Source organism: Rhinatrema bivittatum, chromosome 14 (assembly GCF_901001135.1).
Source record: "Rhinatrema bivittatum chromosome 14, aRhiBiv1.1, whole genome shotgun sequence".
In the NCBI taxonomy this organism is placed as follows: Eukaryota; Metazoa; Chordata; class Amphibia; order Gymnophiona; family Rhinatrematidae; genus Rhinatrema; species Rhinatrema bivittatum.
This window is the reverse complement of record NC_042628.1, coordinates 33,867,364-33,884,544: the sequence shown is the minus strand read 5'-3', so window position 1 is coordinate 33,884,544 and position 17,181 is coordinate 33,867,364. Positions and strand designations below refer to the sequence as shown.

Genomic DNA, 17,181 nt, shown 5'->3' with positions numbered 1-17,181 from the left:
ACCCTTTACTGTATAAGGGGTAAAAATAGCGCGTCGAAAACGCATATCCAAATGCGGGTTAACGGTGCGCTCAGCCTGAGCGCACTTTACTGCATTGGCCCGTCGGGAAGGTAAGCACACTGTGTAACAGCAAACGTATTTTCAGCCACTTAGGGAAGGATTGTTCTCAGGGATGAGGATAGGTTAGTTGAGGGAACGTACATGTTTACAACTGTACATGTCATTTTTTGACCCTGTCATTTTTGACAGGCCTTTACCCTTGCCATACAAATAAATATTTTATTTCACCTCTAATCCAGTGCTTTGCAATCCAGTCCTGGCGTTTTCCAGAGCCAGTCTGCTTATCCACAGTGAGTATGCAAGAGAGATATTTTCATGCACTGCCTCCTTTGTATGCAAATCTGTCTCATGCATATTCATTGTAGATATCTTGAAAACCAAACTGGCAAGGAGGTGTTCCAGTACCAGCTTGAGAAGCGCTGCTCTAAGTCATGCTTTTTTTGCTGAAAAGATTTTTTCTTTTCTTCTGGTAGTGCCACGTTCCCTGGAGGTGGAGGCCATGGTGTCAGTAACGCTCGCTCTCTCTCTTGCTGCAGGTCAGTCCCTTCATCAACGAGAATACAAGACAGAAGTTCTTGATTTACAGTGGCAATAACTACCAGGGAGCAGGTGGACTCCTCGATTACCTGGACAAGGAAGTGATTCCTGACTTTCTCGGAGGGGAGTGTGTGGTGAGGCTCAAGTCAAATGTTTCCTTCAATATTATATATATTGTGCTTGGGGTTTGCATTTTGTTTTTACTATACTAGGGCAGTGGTTCTCACACCTGACAGAGGATGCTCATGTGCATGAACACATGACCATCATGGGGCTAAATATAAACACATACTCTGCGTCCCGCAAGAATGGGTGCAGAGAAGAAATAGGATATTTCCTAGCACACCACACCATACAGAAAAGATATTCTGATTCTGGTGTCATCTCAGTAAAAGCAACACAAACTCCTACTATCAGGTAGGGATGTGAATCGTTTATCTGACGATTGAAAATATCGTCCGATATTTTCAATATTGTCAGGTATCGGGGGGTCCGCGATAGGAAACCCCACGATTAATTTAGTGGGTTTTCTTATCGTTATGGGGGGAGGGGGGGGCGGGAAGAAAGGACACAACCTAAAAACACAACCTGACCCTTTAAAATGAGTTTGTTAGTATCCCCCCACCCTCCGGGACCACCCCCCCCCCCAATTTTTAAATACCTGGTGGTCCAGCGGGGGTCCCGGGAGCATTCTCCCGCGCTCGGGCTGTTGGCTGCCACTAATCAAAATGGCGCCGATGGCCCTTTGCTCTTACCATGTGACAGGGGCTATCGGTGCCATTGGTCGGCCCCTGTCACATGGTAGGTGCACTGGATGGCCGGCGCCATTTTTAAAGATGGCGCCGGCCGTCCATTGCTCCTACCATGTGACAGGGACATGAAATAATATTGGTAACTCAAAAACCTAAAACAAATTGGATGTTCTGATTGACCCATTCGGTCTCTTCACATCCCCTGGCTCACTCAACTTGGACAAATCATATTTCCCATCCGTTCAGACTTCTGCAATAGTATCTTGCAGTGCACCAGGAGACTTGTGCTCTTGGCCCTATATTTTCCTACATTACTCCTGTAAATGCATTGTTAAGTATGCAGTGCATAAAATGTTTATTTGTCCCCGATCAACTCAGATTTTTCCTTAGTTCTGAAAAGATCACTGGTGCTAGCCCAGAACTGGTTGAGGGAGTCGGTACATTATTGATATCCAGGTTCATGTTTGATTTGCTCTTTTTTGCTTGTTGGCTTTTCTTCAGTTATTCCTATGTTTGCTGATTCATCCTCTCTCCCTCTACTAATTTTGAGGTCTAATGCAGATGGGCTGTATCAATGTCATTTTTCATATTTCCAGTTTAGTGATTTTATATCAATATTTCTACAATGATTGACAAGCGGTATTTCTTATAATGTGGTTCTCATGTGCAATTTGAAATACCTATAAATAAAAATGTAAAGAAATACTTCTGTAGTAGTTTATATGAGGACTAGTGAAAACTGTCCAGCGTGGCTTCAATTGTGCAAACGATCAACATTGTTTTATTTTATTACGTAATTAACAGAAAGTGTACAGAAACTTAGGGAACCACTATAAAGAATATCGACAGTATATTTGATGTCTCTCGTTGCCCAGTTCCAGAAAACATTAAATAGTGATTATTGAAGAATAAGAATAAAAAGCACCGGGCCCCGTACAGATCCCTGAGGCATTGCATGATTTATCATCCTCCAGTTAGTCCTACTTTCTGTTTCCTCTCTTTTAATCAGTTCACAATCCACAACAGTGGCGTAGCCAGGGCCGGCGGAAGCACTAGGCGAGCTAGGCCTGGGCCCAGGGTACTAACCATTAGGCGGCCCCAGCAGCAGTGGCAAAGAGGAGTGGGGATTCGAATCTCCACTCCTCTTTGCTGCCGCCGCTAGTGAAAGGTAGGAGTCGGGGAGGGGTGGTCGACACAACTGGTGGGGGTGGCGGAAGGCAGAAGGTGCTTAGGGCGCCTAATCCCCTTGCACCAGCCCTGGGCGGTGGGTGACTGCCTGAGAAACAGGGCTTTGCAGTCAGAGCATATTGTCTTTGCAGAGTGCGCTTTCCACTGCTCATGGTACCACCTGGTGGCCATAGAGAGACACAAAAGTGTGATTGATACAAGCTTTTATAAATATAGAAAAGAAACCTGGGAAGGACGTAATTTACATTTCTAAAGCCCATAGTCTTGGGAAGGCTGACATAGGTTTTGTAATAGCTAGGAGGTGGCATAGTCCTTGGCTTCCATGCTTCTGACTGGGTTCTGGGTCGAACAGCTAAGTTGTAATATTCTTTCCACTTTTCTTCTTTCAGTGCAGCATCCCGGAAGGAGGCCTCATCCCCAAATCTCTTTACCAAATAGAAGAGCCAGAGACATCTGATCACATCCGGCTCTGGACAGAAACTATTTACCACTCCGCGTGTGTTTTAAAGGGAGCGCCGCATGAGGTATGGTTTACCATGGAACACGTCTTTTATAACAGAAGTGCCTTCTAGAGATCTACCCACAAACGTTTACCCCCAGAAAGCATTTTCTGTATTTTTTCCTTCTTAATTTTAAGCTGTTTTCTTTTCCTGCTCAGTCCTCCTCTGGTCTGGCTTGTGGCTGCTCTTGATATCAGTTATGTCCCAATACCTTTTCCCTCATCCTCACTGTTAGCCAGTATGAATACTGATACCCAGGAGGAGAAGTGTGGCTTTTTATTGGAAACATCAGAGGATTACTCTGGCAGTCACATTTAAAGTAGATTCTTAAATACAGTTTAAGATTTATTCATTTATAAAATATTTATATCCCCTTTCCCAGACCTAAATGGAATGCCTGAGGCAGTTTATAATTGCACCAATCAGCATCACATACAGAATGAAAACAGCAACAATAATAACGGAGAAACTTAGTTCAATATAAACACACCAGACAGCCAGTCTACATTAAGCTGCTGACCATTCCCTTCAAATGACAAATCCAGGCTATCATTGGCACTAAGGACAAAAGCCTCACCTCACCCAATAAGTTCCTCTGCATTGCTTACAATTGTCTTCAATAGCCAACCCTCTTGACCCTGTTCCATCACAAGATCTCATCCAGCCTTCAGAATCAGGAACGCCTTAACCTTCTTCCTGAAATTTAGTTCTTGCTGACTTTGACTAGAAGACTATTCTACAGTTTGGATACCACTACCAAAAAGGCCCCAGCCCTACGATGAACCAGCCTCATCATCCGAGCTGTAAGTGCTTGTAGCAAATAAGAGCATAAAAACATAAGATATGCCATACTGGGTCAATCCGAGGGTCCGTCAAGCCCAGTATCCTGTTTCCCAACAGTGGCCATACCAAGTCACAAATACCTGGCAAGTACCCAAACATTAAATGGATCCCATGCTACTAATGGCAGGAAACTTGTCTACTAACTTTCAAAAAGAAACTAAAGACATGGCTGTTCTGCCAAGCCTTCCCCGTCAATTGCCCAACAGCCTGATTTAAAACTATCCCATCATTTATGTAAATAAACCAACGTTAATTATGCTCACAAGTCATCAGGAGGTTGGCTCCTTTGCCTCCCTCCTATATTCCATTGTATATAGTAATGTATCTTTGTTCTCCCTCTCTTTTTTTCCTTCTCCCAGTTAAGGCATCCTTGTTGTAATGTAACTTTATGCTCCTTTAAATTGTATCATGTTGATTGGTTGGTTACAGTTACTGCTTAGTTCGATGTAAACCGAGTTGATTTGATTTGTATCAAGAAAGTCGGTATATAAAAGCCTTAATAAATAAATAAAAATAAATAATGTCAGCAATAAGTAGTGGCTATTCTCTACTGATTAACAGCAGTTTATGGACTTCTCCAGGAACTTATCCAACCCTTTTTTAAACCCAGCTACACTAATTGCCTTAACCACATCCTCGGCAATGAATTCCAGAGCTTAATTGTGTATTGAGTATAAAATAATTTCTATGATTTGTTTTAAATGTGCTACTTGCTAACCTCATGGAGTGCCCCCTAGTCTTTTTATTATCCAAAAGAGTAAATAACTGTTTCACATTTACCCATTCAAGCCCTTTCATGATTTTGTAGACCTCTATCATATCCCGCCTCAGCTGCCTTTCTCCAAGATGAACAGCCCTAACCTCCTTAGCCTTTTCTCATAGGGGAGCCATTCCATCCCTTTTATCATTTTGGTCACTTTTCTCTGTACTTTCTCCAGTGCAACTACATCTTTTTTGAGATGCAGCAACCAGAATTTCACACAGTATTCAATTGCCATTGCCTTCCTAATAATTCCTGTTTGCCTTTTTGACCCCCACTGAGCCAATGATTTCAATGTAATATCAACTAAGACGCCCAGATCTTTTTACTGGGTGGTAACTCCTAATATGGAACCTAACATCATGTAACTACAGCAGGGGTTATTTTTCCCTTGCACTTGTTGTATTTATATTTCATCTGCCATATGGATGCCCAGTCTTTCAGTCTCACAAGATCCTCGTGCATTTTATCACAGTCCACTTGTGATTTACCTACTCTGAATAATTTTGTGTCATCTGCAAATTTGATCACCTCACTCGTTGTACCCCTTTCCAGATCATTTATAAATAAATTAAAAATCTCCGGTCCAAGTACAGATCTCTGAGGTACTGCATTGTTTACATTTTTCCACTGTGAAAGCAGACCATTTAATCCTATTCTCTGTTTCCTGTCTTTTAACCAGTTTGCAGTCCCCAAAAGACATCGCCTCCTATCCCATGACTTTTTAGTTTTCTTAGAAGCCTCTCATGAGGGACTTTATCAAATGCCTTCTGAAAATCCAAATACACCATATTTACTACCTTTATCTACATGTTTACCCATCCCTTCAGGTTTGTGAAGCAAGACTTCCCTTGGGTAAATCCATTCTGGCTGTGTCTCATTAAAACATGTCTATCTATACGTTCTGAGATTTTATTCTTTATAATTGTTTCTATGAAGTCCGGCTCACCAGTTTATAGTTTCTCAGACCACCTCTGGAGCCCTTTTTAAATATTGAAGTTACGTTGGCCATCTTCTAGTCCAGGTAAAACAGATGATTTTAATGATAGGTTACAAATTAATTGTAATAGGTCTGAAATTTCATTTTTTTATTTTTTTTTAGAACCCTGAGGTATATACCATCTGGTCCAGGTGATTTGCTACTCTTCAGTTTATCAGTCTGGCATACTATATCTTCCAGGTTCACAGTGATTTGGTTCAGTTCATCTGAATCGTCACCCTTGAATACTGTCTCCAGAATGGGTATCTCCCCAACATCCTCATCAGTAAACACTGAGTAAAGAATTAATTTAGTCTTTCCATGATGGTCTTATTTTCCCTAAGTGCCCCTTTAACTCGTCAATCATCTAATGGTCCAACAGACTCCCTCACAGGCTTCCTGCTTTGGATATATTTTAAAAAGTTTTTATTATGAGTTTTTGCTTCTATGGCCGACTTCTTTTCAAATTTTTTAGTTTGTCTTATCAATGTTTTACATTTAACTTACCAATGCTTATACTTTTTCCTATTTTCTTCAGATGGATCCTTCTTCCAATTTTTGAAGGAAAATCTTTTGCTAAAATAGCTTCTTTTAACCATGCCGGCAATTGTTTGGCTTTCCTTCCACTTTTCATAATGCATTGAATACATTTGAACTGCACTTCTAAGATGGTATTTTTTAACAATGTTCATGCCTGTTGAACATTCTTAACCTTTGTAGCTGCACCTTTCAGTTGTTTTCTAACTATTTTTCTCATTTTATCGAAGTTTCCCTTTTGAAAGTTTAATGCTAGAGCCATGGATTTACTTATTTGTCCCCCTTCCAGTCATTAATTCAAATTTGATCATATTATTATTATTATTGCTAAGAGGCCCCACCACTGTTATCTCGCTTACCAAATCCTGCATGCCGCTAAGAACTAGATCTAAAAATAGCTCCCTCTCTCATCAGTTCCTGAACCAATTGCTCCATAAAGCTGTCATTTATTCCATCCAGGAACTTTAGCACTCTAGCATGTCCTGATGTTACATTTACCCAGTCAGTATCGGGGTAATTGAACTCTCTCATTATTACTGCACTATCAATTTGATTAGCTTCCCTGATTTCTCTTAGCATTTCATCATCCATCTTATCAATTTGGCCAGGTGGACGGTAGTATAGTCCTATCATTATACTCTTCTCGAACACACATGGGATTTCTACCCATAAAGATTCTATTGTGCATTTCTTCTCTTGCAGGATCCTTATCCTATTGGACTCTATGCCATCTCGGGCATAAAGCGCCATACTCCTTGCTATCATTGCAATATAATTTGTACCCTGGTATAGCACTATCCCTTCTTCCACCATGTCTCAAAGATACCAATTAAGTCTATGCAATCATTCACTGCTATTCATTCTAACTCTCCCATCTTACTTCTGACATTGGCAATCAGACATTTCAAAGTTTGTTTTTTGTTTGTATTAACAGACTGCTTTTCAGATGACGGGGATAAATTTGGAATCTTTTAGCCCAGGTGATTCTTTACTTATAGGCAAATGTCCCTCACTTGAGCGCAGCTCTCTGCTAGGGTAAACCAATTCAAGCCATTCATTAAATGGAGAGGAGGAGCTATTCCCTCTGAAAACTTGGAATGCCAAGACCAGCAGCTTACATGTGGCTCTTTCTACCACTGGCAACCAATGCAGCCTATGCAGCAAGGGATGCACACTTGCTTTCCTTGCACTCGCAGTTACCTTGTGTTTTCCTGCTAATCTGAATGCCTAGGAGTGAAAGAGTTGATTGGATTACCGAGCTGGGGATAACATTGACTAAGTGACACTTCTGTGGTAATGTTGGCAGAGTTTTGTAAAATCTTTTTTGGTATAATTCTGTCACTTAAAAGTGAAAGAAACAGTTAACTAATGCACAGTATATGAGAAGGTCTTTATACCTCTGGGTTTTTTGGAAGGAGAAGGGCTGAAATGGGTAACAGGGCTGTTTGAAAATTATCCCATTGCTTTACCCAGATGAAAACACCCACGGACGTGTGTAGCTGGGTTGGTGGAGCATCCCCTGGGATGTGTTTTGGGCACATGCATTGCATTTTCAAACGTACGCGTGCTATTTCCCAGCCAACATTAGCCCGAAGAAACAAGTGCAAAATGCACGGGCCGTTTTCAAAGGCATAAAATATGTGCAGACTTTCCCTTTGAAAATGTGCACAAAATCCGTGAGGGCAGAGCACCTGCAGACTTTGTACCTGAGGAGAGTGTTTTAAATATGCATTTGAGGGGAGGGCAAGAGAGTTGGGAGACATTTTTTGTTTGGCAGAGGTTTTCACCCTCAGAAGGATTCTGAGTTGCACAGATTGTGGCTTCCTCCCCGCTGCATGACTTTTGACACCTTGTACACAGAATGTCAGCTGCCCAAGGAAAAAGGAAAGGAAACCCACCAGAGATACTAGATGAGACTCAAGATACACAATGCTGGGATGTGGGAAGAGGGTATTGATTCAGACTCCTTATACACTCCCCGCCCAGTCACCCGCTGTATAGAACGAGGGGGAGAGGAGGATGCAATCCTCAGGGCCAGATTTCTTTCAGGCAACAAGTTCGGTTTCCCTGCACAATTTTGAAGCAGTTCATCCTTTGCTCGAGGAAAAGGAGCTTAAGAACAGGGAAAAATATTAAACAGAAAAAAATTGTACGCCCACAAACCTATGCAAAAAGCTCTGCAGGTCCTTGATAGGAAAGAGGTAAATATAAGAGTTGGGTTAAAGTTTCACAGTGCTTTCTTCACAGCATTTTTTTTCCTGCACAATTTCTTGTATGGAATATTTTCCCCTCCAGAAGCTACAGAAAATTAAATCTTGGGCAAAAGAAGGTTTTGTTTCAAAATTAGGCGAGCAAATGGGCTGGCAGACCTTTTGCGCTCTGTTTTGCTCTGCTTTTGACAAAACTTACATTTGGGCCTTAATCCACTCCATTGTTTTCTTTCTGAGCAGATGGTTGTGGAAATTCTGGAAGGTGAATCTGTGATCACTTGGGACTTCGACATCCTCCGGGGAGATGTCCTCTTCAGCCTCTTTCATTCCAAGCGTGCGCCAGCTACTCGGCACAGGGAGATGGCGGCATTACCCAGCTCACCAGCGGCTGGGAGCAATGTGCAGTTAATAGACAAGGGCTGGGTCCTGGGGTCAGACTACAGTCAGGTGGAGTCTCCACTGGTTTGCAGAGAAGGAGAGAGCGTCCAGGTCAGACACTTCCTGAAAAAAATGTATTTATTTATTCAATTTTGCATTTGTATGTGTTTATTTACTTATTTTATTTTAAAGCTTTTCTATACCATCATTAAGATGGCTACCGTCACAACAGTTTACAGTAAGGCACATAAAAATAATGATGCTCAAATATATCAGTTTACATAGGTGCCATAATGGTTCGGTAACATAGTTTGTAAACAACGTTAATTGGTAAATTTATTTATTTATTTATTTACTTTTATATACCGGTGTTCGATTTTACATATCACATCGGTTTACATTTAAACAAAATTTGCAGGAACTTATGCGTTACCTTTGTCAAATACATTAAACATTTAAATATGGGGATTGTTAACAAGGGATATAAAAGAACATGGGGAATGGCTAACACTACGGGATGCACGAAGGGATGCACAAAGGTAAATGTGATAAATCATGTCCAAATCTCTCTGAATCAGTTTTGAATACAAGAGTAGCTTTATAATTTTTGTAAGAAATAGTATTTTGTCCTAAGGTTACATTGTTATGGTTTTACTTTTATTTTATTCTTTGTACATTGTTTTACTGTTTTATTGTATCGCCCACCTGAGTTCTTTGTAAACCGGCATGATGTGCTGCACGAATGTCGGTAAATAAAAGTTAATAAATAAATAAATAAATAAATAAAATAATAATTGTAACTTTTGGTGATGAGTGAAAAAATAAAAATAAAATCTACACACATAGGGGGTAATTTTCAAAAGGAGTTACATGCGTAAATGTAGCTACTATTGTAGCAATTTTCAAAAGCCATTTACTCAAGTAAAGTGCACTTATGTGAGTAAATCCTATAGACAAGTCAATGGCATATATTGTAGTAATTTTCAAAAACCCACTTACTCAAGTAAAGTGAATTTACTCCAGTAAACCTGGTTTTTACTCGAGTAAATGCTTTTTAAAATCAGGCCCATAATGATTACTGCAATGTGTGTGGGTGTTCAATTGTTCGTACCTTGCACTTCCCTGGGTTCTATTCTCCCTTCTCTTTTTGATAAGCTTGTTTAAAGAGCCAGGTTTTTAAACTTTTTCTAAAGGTTTTGCTGTGTCTTTGTAATCTTAACTGCAAGGGCATGGTGTTCCATAGTATGGGTCCTGCCAAAGATAGCACCCTTTCTCTTCCTTGTGTTAGTTTTGCTGTTTTGATTGATGGAATAGTAGGAGTGCTTTGTTGGCTGATCTCAGGTTTCTGTTATGGACATATACGCGAAGGGCTGTGTTCAGCCATTCTACTTTTTTGTTATGTATTAATTTATGTATGGTGCATAGTGTTCTGTACTGTATTCTTTGCTCAATGGGTAGCCAGTGTAACTCAGCCAGGGTTTCGGTGATGTGGTCTCTTTTACTTTTACTGGTCAAAACTCTTGCAGCTGTGTTTTGTAAAATTTGTAGTGGTCTTAGTGAGGTATATGGTAGCCCTAGTAGGAGGGCGTTACAATAATCAGTGCTTGCAAAAATCAACGCTTGTAGCACTGATCGAAGTGGTTTAAGTCTTCTGAGAACCATGAGTTTGGCGTATCCTTCCTTTACTTTTAAAGATATATGCTGTTTTAAGCTTAGTTCCATGTCAATTATTACTCCTAGGTTCCGTACTTTCTCTGCTAATTCTATTTTTTTGTTGTTTTTGAGTGTGATTGGACTTTGAATGATCTCAATATTTTTGCGTTCTGAATGTAGGAATTCTGTTTTCTCTATATTAATTACTAACTCCATTTGGTTTAGTAGCTGCTTGATGATATCTAGATACATGGTAGCTATGTTTAATGTTTTTTCAATTGTGTCATCGATGGGTATTATTAATTGAATATCGTCAGTGTATATATAATGTGTGATGCCCAGACCAGCCAGCAGGTGACATAACGGTAAAAGGTATATGTTGAAGAGTGTAGCAGATAGGGCTGATCCCTGTGGTACTCCTGTTTAAAGGTTTATTTTTTCTGACATTACGTCTTTGATTTATACTTGGAAATATCTGTTACTTAGATGTGATCTAAACCATTTGATAGTTTTGTTACTTAATCCTATTTCTTCTAGTCTATTTAAAAGTATGCCATGATTTATGGTATCAAAGGCCACTGACAGATCTAGCATCACTAGAATATAATGTTTACCACTATCGAAACCTCTCATAGTGTTGTCTGTTAGCGCAAGCAGTAGTGTCTCTGTGCTGTAGTGTTTTCGAAAGCCATGTTGTGATGGATACAGAATATTATTGCTACCGTATGTAAGTGTTCTGCTAGTTGCTTTTCTATAGTTTTTTCTATTAATTTTGCAATTAGGGGTAGGTTTGATACTGATCTGTAATTGCTCCGGTTAAGCGGGTCGCTATTTTTCTTCTTTAAAATTGGTTTTACGATTCCCTCTTTTAGTGTATCTGGCATGGTTCCTTCCTCTAAGGATAGATTAACGATCTTTGCTAATGTCAGGGATACTGTGTTGGCTACTTTTTTATGTCTATGGTTGGTATTGTGTCTGAGAACAGTCTGAGAATGGTCTAAGGCACAGAGGCTGTAGTGCTGCATCAAAAAAGATGGAATTTGAGAAAATTGTAATACTTCAGGTTTCCCAAGAGGCAGATTAAAGGCCACCTTGAAAAGGAAGACCTTCAGGAGCCTCTTGAAAACCCTAAAACAGACTTCTTTATGAAGTGCTAGTAGCAGATGATTCAACCAAGTTAGACCCATTGCATAAAGGAGCCTCTCTCTCTCTTGATTCATTGAGTCTGATGAAAGAGAGGATTATGGGGGAATCACAGTTGATAATGCATAATGGTGACACAAATAACTCCTGCCCTCTTAACTCTAGTCCATAGTAAATTTAGTAATGATGTATTTGAGCAGTTTTACATCTTCTAGCCATCTAGAACAACTGCATTATTCAACTTTCAAATTTTAGCCCTTGCTTTGATGATATAAAATAAATATTTCTAAGAATCTTTTTGATGTATTGTTCTGTCTTGGAAATACATAGCATGCTGAGGGATCAGATGACTTTGTGCACCTTATCTTTACATCAGGAAGATGCACTGTGCTCTGGTGTTGCCTCTATATCATGTGTGCTATGGTGACCTTGAATCCCCAAGGGAGAGTGTTTCTGTCACTGTAGTGAATGTGCCTCTCCATAGCATTGTGCTGTGGTGACCTTCCTGACCTTGTCCATCAGCGTGCATGCTATGGTGTAGTGATCTTGCTTCTTCATTGTGTTGTGGGGCCCTAAACTGACTTTCCCTCTCAGGGTTCTCATGTGACCCGCTGGCCTGGATTCTACATTCTCCAGTGGAAGGTGCACAGTCCCTCCTCATGCTCAAGCAGCAGCCTTGCACGAGTTGATGATGTCCTAGCATCACTACAGGGATCCAGTCACAAATGTAAACTGATGTACTACTTTGAGGTGCTGGCATCAGAGGACTTCAGGTAAGAATGTAACTTTTTAATATAGGGCCTCTTGACCCATCCAGTGTGCCCAGCGCTTAGCACTGTTTTTCAGCACTTGACACCTAACTTAGGAGTCTAAATCCAAGACAAATGAATAGCAGGTCTAACTTTAAGAGCCTAAGTTTTTAGAAGCCTGAAAACATAGGTAAATAAATTTCAGAACTCACCTTTTTTTGACTATGAGCCTCAAATATAAAGTCTATCTGAGAATGTCATGGGTTTGCAGACATACACTTTCCATGGTTTTGATTTATTTTTTTATTGCCATTAATAAACTCTAAATTGCGTATGCGTACAGTGATGTCTTGTCACAAAGAGCTTGAAGTCAATGCTCGAAAATATTCTGAGATCCTAAATTTTAGGAACCAAAAATTTAGGGAGATTTTCAACTGAACTTAGAAATGTAAACTTTCAGCTGAAAGGTCACTTAAATGTGGGTGCCTAAATTTAGATCTACAATTCATTTGCCTAGATTTAGGTGCCTAAGTTAGGTGTCTATTACTAAAAATGAATATTAAGCTCCAACATTTTTCCTCCAACCCTGACTCTGCCCTAGTCAGTTTTCAAAGGGGTTAATTAAGGTGCCTAACTCCCAAAATTAAGCACCTAAAAATACTGAAAATCAACCCCCTGTACAGTTTAAATGGATATCTGAGATACAGGGATAGGTTGTGCAGATTTAGATGGCTAGATCGAATGACTTGAAAATTTCACTAGGTGGCTGTATTTAGCTGCTTAAAAAAATGAGCATTTTTGGAGGTGTGGGGGAGGGAAGTGAAATACACAAAAATATTGCATTTTTAAATATGTGAGTATATTTTTCAATGCGTAGGCCATTTGCAGATAGAGCACGTGCAAGACATTGTACTTTTCTACCCTTGCAAAATTTATTACATTTTTCAAGAGAATCTCCCTATGAACATTTGCAGAAACTTGCTTGCACATAGAAGTACTTGTTTACCTTTGCTGCTCACTGAAAAGTTCCTAGGATCAGAGGGGCAGAATTGGCTATTTATATCATGTTTCCTGGCTCCCAGGAGCCACACTCTCCCCTGAAATGGAGGCTTGCTTTCCTTGTCTCAGTAAAGTTCAGCTCATGTTTTTAAGACAGGCCTTGTAAAATTTATGAAGGGCAAGTTCAAAAGTCCCCTACCCCGCCCCTCCCCCTCCCCCGATTTTGCCCCAGTTCTCAAAGGGAAAGTGCACAGAGAAGTGTGGTGGCAGAAAAATTCCATACAGCTTATCTACTCTGCCCTTCCACACCAACTGCTCAGCTCTACAATCCCTAACACTCCCTCAGAGATCCCCTATGCTTATCCTGTGCTTTCTTGAATTCCAAATAGTCCTTGTCTCCACCACCTCCACTGGGAGGCAGTCCTGTGCAACTGTAAAGAAATATTCCCTAAGATTACCCCTGAGCCTACCCCCTTTCACCCTCATCCCATGACCCTTCATTCTAAAACCTCCTTTCCATAGAAGCCTCAGAGGTATTTAAATATCTCTATCCTATCTTCCCTAGCTCCCCGTTCCTCTAGGGTATATATGTTTAGATCTTTGTCAATCCCCATATGCTTTTCGACAAAGACCACTGACCATTTTAGTAGCCGCCCTCTGGATGACTCCATCCAGTTTATATCCTCTTGAAGGTGTGGTCACCAAAACTGTATTCCAAATCAGGTCTCACCAGGGACTTAGGGGCAACATCACTTCCTTTTTTCTGCTGACCATGCCTCTCCCTATGCACCTGAACATCTTTTTGGCTTTTGCCGTCACATTATCCACCTGTTTAGCCACCTTAAGATGATCACCTACGATCACCTGCTCTTGTTTCATGCACAGAAGAATTTCGCCCTCTGTACCTTTGGGTTTTTTGCAAGGCCAAATGCATGACTCTGCATTTTTTAGCATGAAATCTAGGCTGCATACCTTAGACCATTCCTCGAGCTTCGCTCAATGCCTCCTCATATTTTCTGCACCTTCCCTGATGTATACCCTGTTGCAGATTTTGGTATCGTCCACAAAAAAAGGCAAACCTTTCTTGGCAATCCTTCTGCAATATCATTCATGGAAATGTTCATATGCACTTTCCCTTTGAAAATTTTCCAAGGAAAAAGTACCCACATATGTTTGCAGCAGCTTTGTTTGCGGGTACATGCTCCTGGCAAAACGAATGCACATTGTTTTGAAAATGCAAAACTAGGCACACTGTTGCCTTGTCTAGTCTAACCCTCCTCTAAAAATACGTCCATGAGAACGTTCCAGAATATGTGTTCTCTAAACATAAAAGCAAGACAAGCAAAGACAATTCATTAAAATCTCACAGCAGTGACCTCTCCCCTCCTCTTGCTGTCAGAGCAATGCTGGAAGCTGACTGGATTGCTTTAGGAGTGTACAGCAATCCCAGGGACCATGCACTTGGGAAAGGTGCTGGGTGGATGGGGAGAAGAGGGAAGGGAAGAGGGCATTACTGTGAGATTTGCCTAACTGTGGAGGGATCAGGGGAGTGAGGGTTAGGCAGGCAGGCCACCTCCTGATTGTTTTTTTTATTTAATTTTTATTGAGTACTTGGAGGGGTGATCGCTCATTCCAGCAGGGCCCGTTGGTGTGACTTTGGGTTAGGAGGGGGGGGGGGGGGGGATTCTGTGATTCAGGCCACCAGGCCCAGGTGGGACTGTTTTGTTTTTTTTTTATAGTATGGCCATTTAACTGGCCTTATTCTTTTGATATATCTGGTTAAGTTTGGATATCTTTAGGACTGGATATCATTAGGACTGTTCTGAGGCAGATACAGTTCTATATTGGCTAAGTTAGCTGAATAACTTTGCTCTGCTCAAGATAGCCCCTTTTTTTATTTGAGTAAAATCTAGCTGGATATGTAATCCCAAAAATATTCAAAAGTCGGCATTTAGCCGGAGTGACTCACAAGTTATTTGGCTAAATGACTTTGAATATCAGCCCCAAAGTTCCTAAAAATGACCCATCTTTTTTCTCTCTCGTACCTTTTGTAGCACAAAAGGTGATTCATCAGTGGAGACATGGAAGGGAGGGAAATAAACAGCAGAGGGGGAGAGGAAATGACAGTAACAGATGGAGCGAGAACCATCCCAAATGTCATCGAAGCAAATTTTAACATGAGTGTCCCGGGCATGTATGTATGTACTAAGCATGTTTTTCTTGTTTCATGGCAGAGGATCCATGTCAAGTCTTGAATCCTGCAACAGTGGCTTTTCTCAGTTCAGCGGTGTTACCACCTCCTCCCAGAGCAGCTCTCTTGTCTCAAGATAGCTGGGGCTGCACATCTGGTGAGATTGGAAATGTGTCTGGATGGCTTAAGCCTTCTTCTGGACTGCCTCGGATTACGACTGGAGAGAAGAAGAGCGAAAAACCCTTCCCAGGCCAGGTTTAAACTTCTCCAGGCCACCCAAAATTATTTACCTCTCCGAACCACAGGCATCATGTGTGTAACTCTATCTATAAGACAACATCAGAATAATTTGAGATCCGCAGCGAAATCCTGTAACTGATGTAGGTTTGAGCATTTTACATTGGAAATATTTTAGAATATGGACAATAATTTGTCGGGACTTGAATTTTATACAAAGTCTATGGATTCAGATACTGTGCCACAGGCAGAAGACTAGCAAGGCCTTACACCCCCAGGGCGTTAGTCACAAGTTTATTCTCCACGGTACGGATTGCTAGCATGTCACAAGGCCTAGTTATGTGAGGGGCGAGCGGTGCTTTCCACGCCGTGGCATTCAGCTAAAGACTGTGCCTCGTCTGGCAATATTTCATGCTCACGTGCAACCCAGCATTTCTATGCACATGGCGTTCAACTCCAGCACCTTCTCAGACCACAAGCTTTTCACAGGGTTTCAACTTCCGTCTTCCTCAGGTTTCTTAGCAATAAGTGTACGGCCTTCTCTTCGCTTTCAGGGAGCTCTGTAATGCTTTAGAAAGGGCCTGCTGCAGAAAAGCAATAAGGATGTTATGAAGACCACAGCTGAGAGCACAAAATAGCACCAGACCAAGCTCACGTTCAGGATCCCGTGGGCTCTGTGTGTCACGTTCCCACGGCAGCCCAACTCCTAGAGTCGTGACAGCACCGGAGCTGCACAGCTCAGAAATAATGTGAGCTCTGAACAGCATGCCTGCGAGCCTGACAGCAGCACTGGAGTTGCACTGCGCAGCTATGGCCAGGGAGCGAGAGGGGCATTCTAGCCCTAAGGAAGTATTTGGAGTATTTTTTGACAAGAATTTACTAATGAGTATTTATTCTTCTTATTTAAAATGTATTTTGTAGATGCATTTATTGTTTTAGTTATTAAATTTGAAATCTGAAGTGTTGCATTTCTTTTCATTCTAAATCTGTGGATCAGACCTTGCTTCTTCATAGTCCTCTTGGAAGAGCCTACCCTGGTTTGCTTAGTTTGCTGCGGCAAGATTTCTCTTGTGCCATGGTGGTCTCCCTCCCCTCCCCTCCCTTCTTCATCATGTCCTGAAGAATTGAGGAAGCTAGCAGGGCTATGGTGAAGCCCATCTCACAGCAGCCTGAAGAGTCGAGGAGGCTGGAGGGGCCACGGTGGAGCCCATCTCACTGTGGCCTGAAAAAAACAAGGAGGACAGTAGAGCCGCAGTCGAACCCATCTTATCGTGACCTGAAGAGAAGAAGAGGTCCTGAGAGTTTGTGTGTGTGTGTGTGTATGTATGTATGTGAGAGAGAAAGCGTATGTGTGTAAGAGCCTGTCATGTAAGTGTGTGTGTATGTGTGAACCTGTGTGGGGGTGTGAGCCTGTGCATGTCTATGTATGTGTGTGTGAGAGAATTAAGAAATTACTACTTATCTT

The 17,181-nt window shown here is 41.3% G+C and overlaps 1 protein-coding gene across 2 annotated transcripts in view; it reads left to right on the top strand.

Moving 5' to 3' along the window:
* SEC14L5 (SEC14 like lipid binding 5) overlaps nt 1-16,676 on the top strand; it is a 70,558-nt gene extending 53,882 nt beyond the window's left edge. For both annotated transcript variants that reach the window (XM_029577277.1, XM_029577278.1), the window contains exons 13-17: nt 597-731; nt 2,927-3,061; nt 8,607-8,855; nt 12,135-12,313; nt 15,523-16,676. In XM_029577277.1, the coding sequence (XP_029433137.1) occupies nt 597-731; nt 2,927-3,061; nt 8,607-8,855; nt 12,135-12,313; nt 15,523-15,619 (795 nt within the window). In that variant the 3' untranslated portion in view covers nt 15,620-16,676. The remainder of the gene's footprint in view (nt 1-596; nt 732-2,926; nt 3,062-8,606; nt 8,856-12,134; nt 12,314-15,522) is intronic.
* Nucleotides 16,677-17,181: the final 505 nt, after the last annotated feature.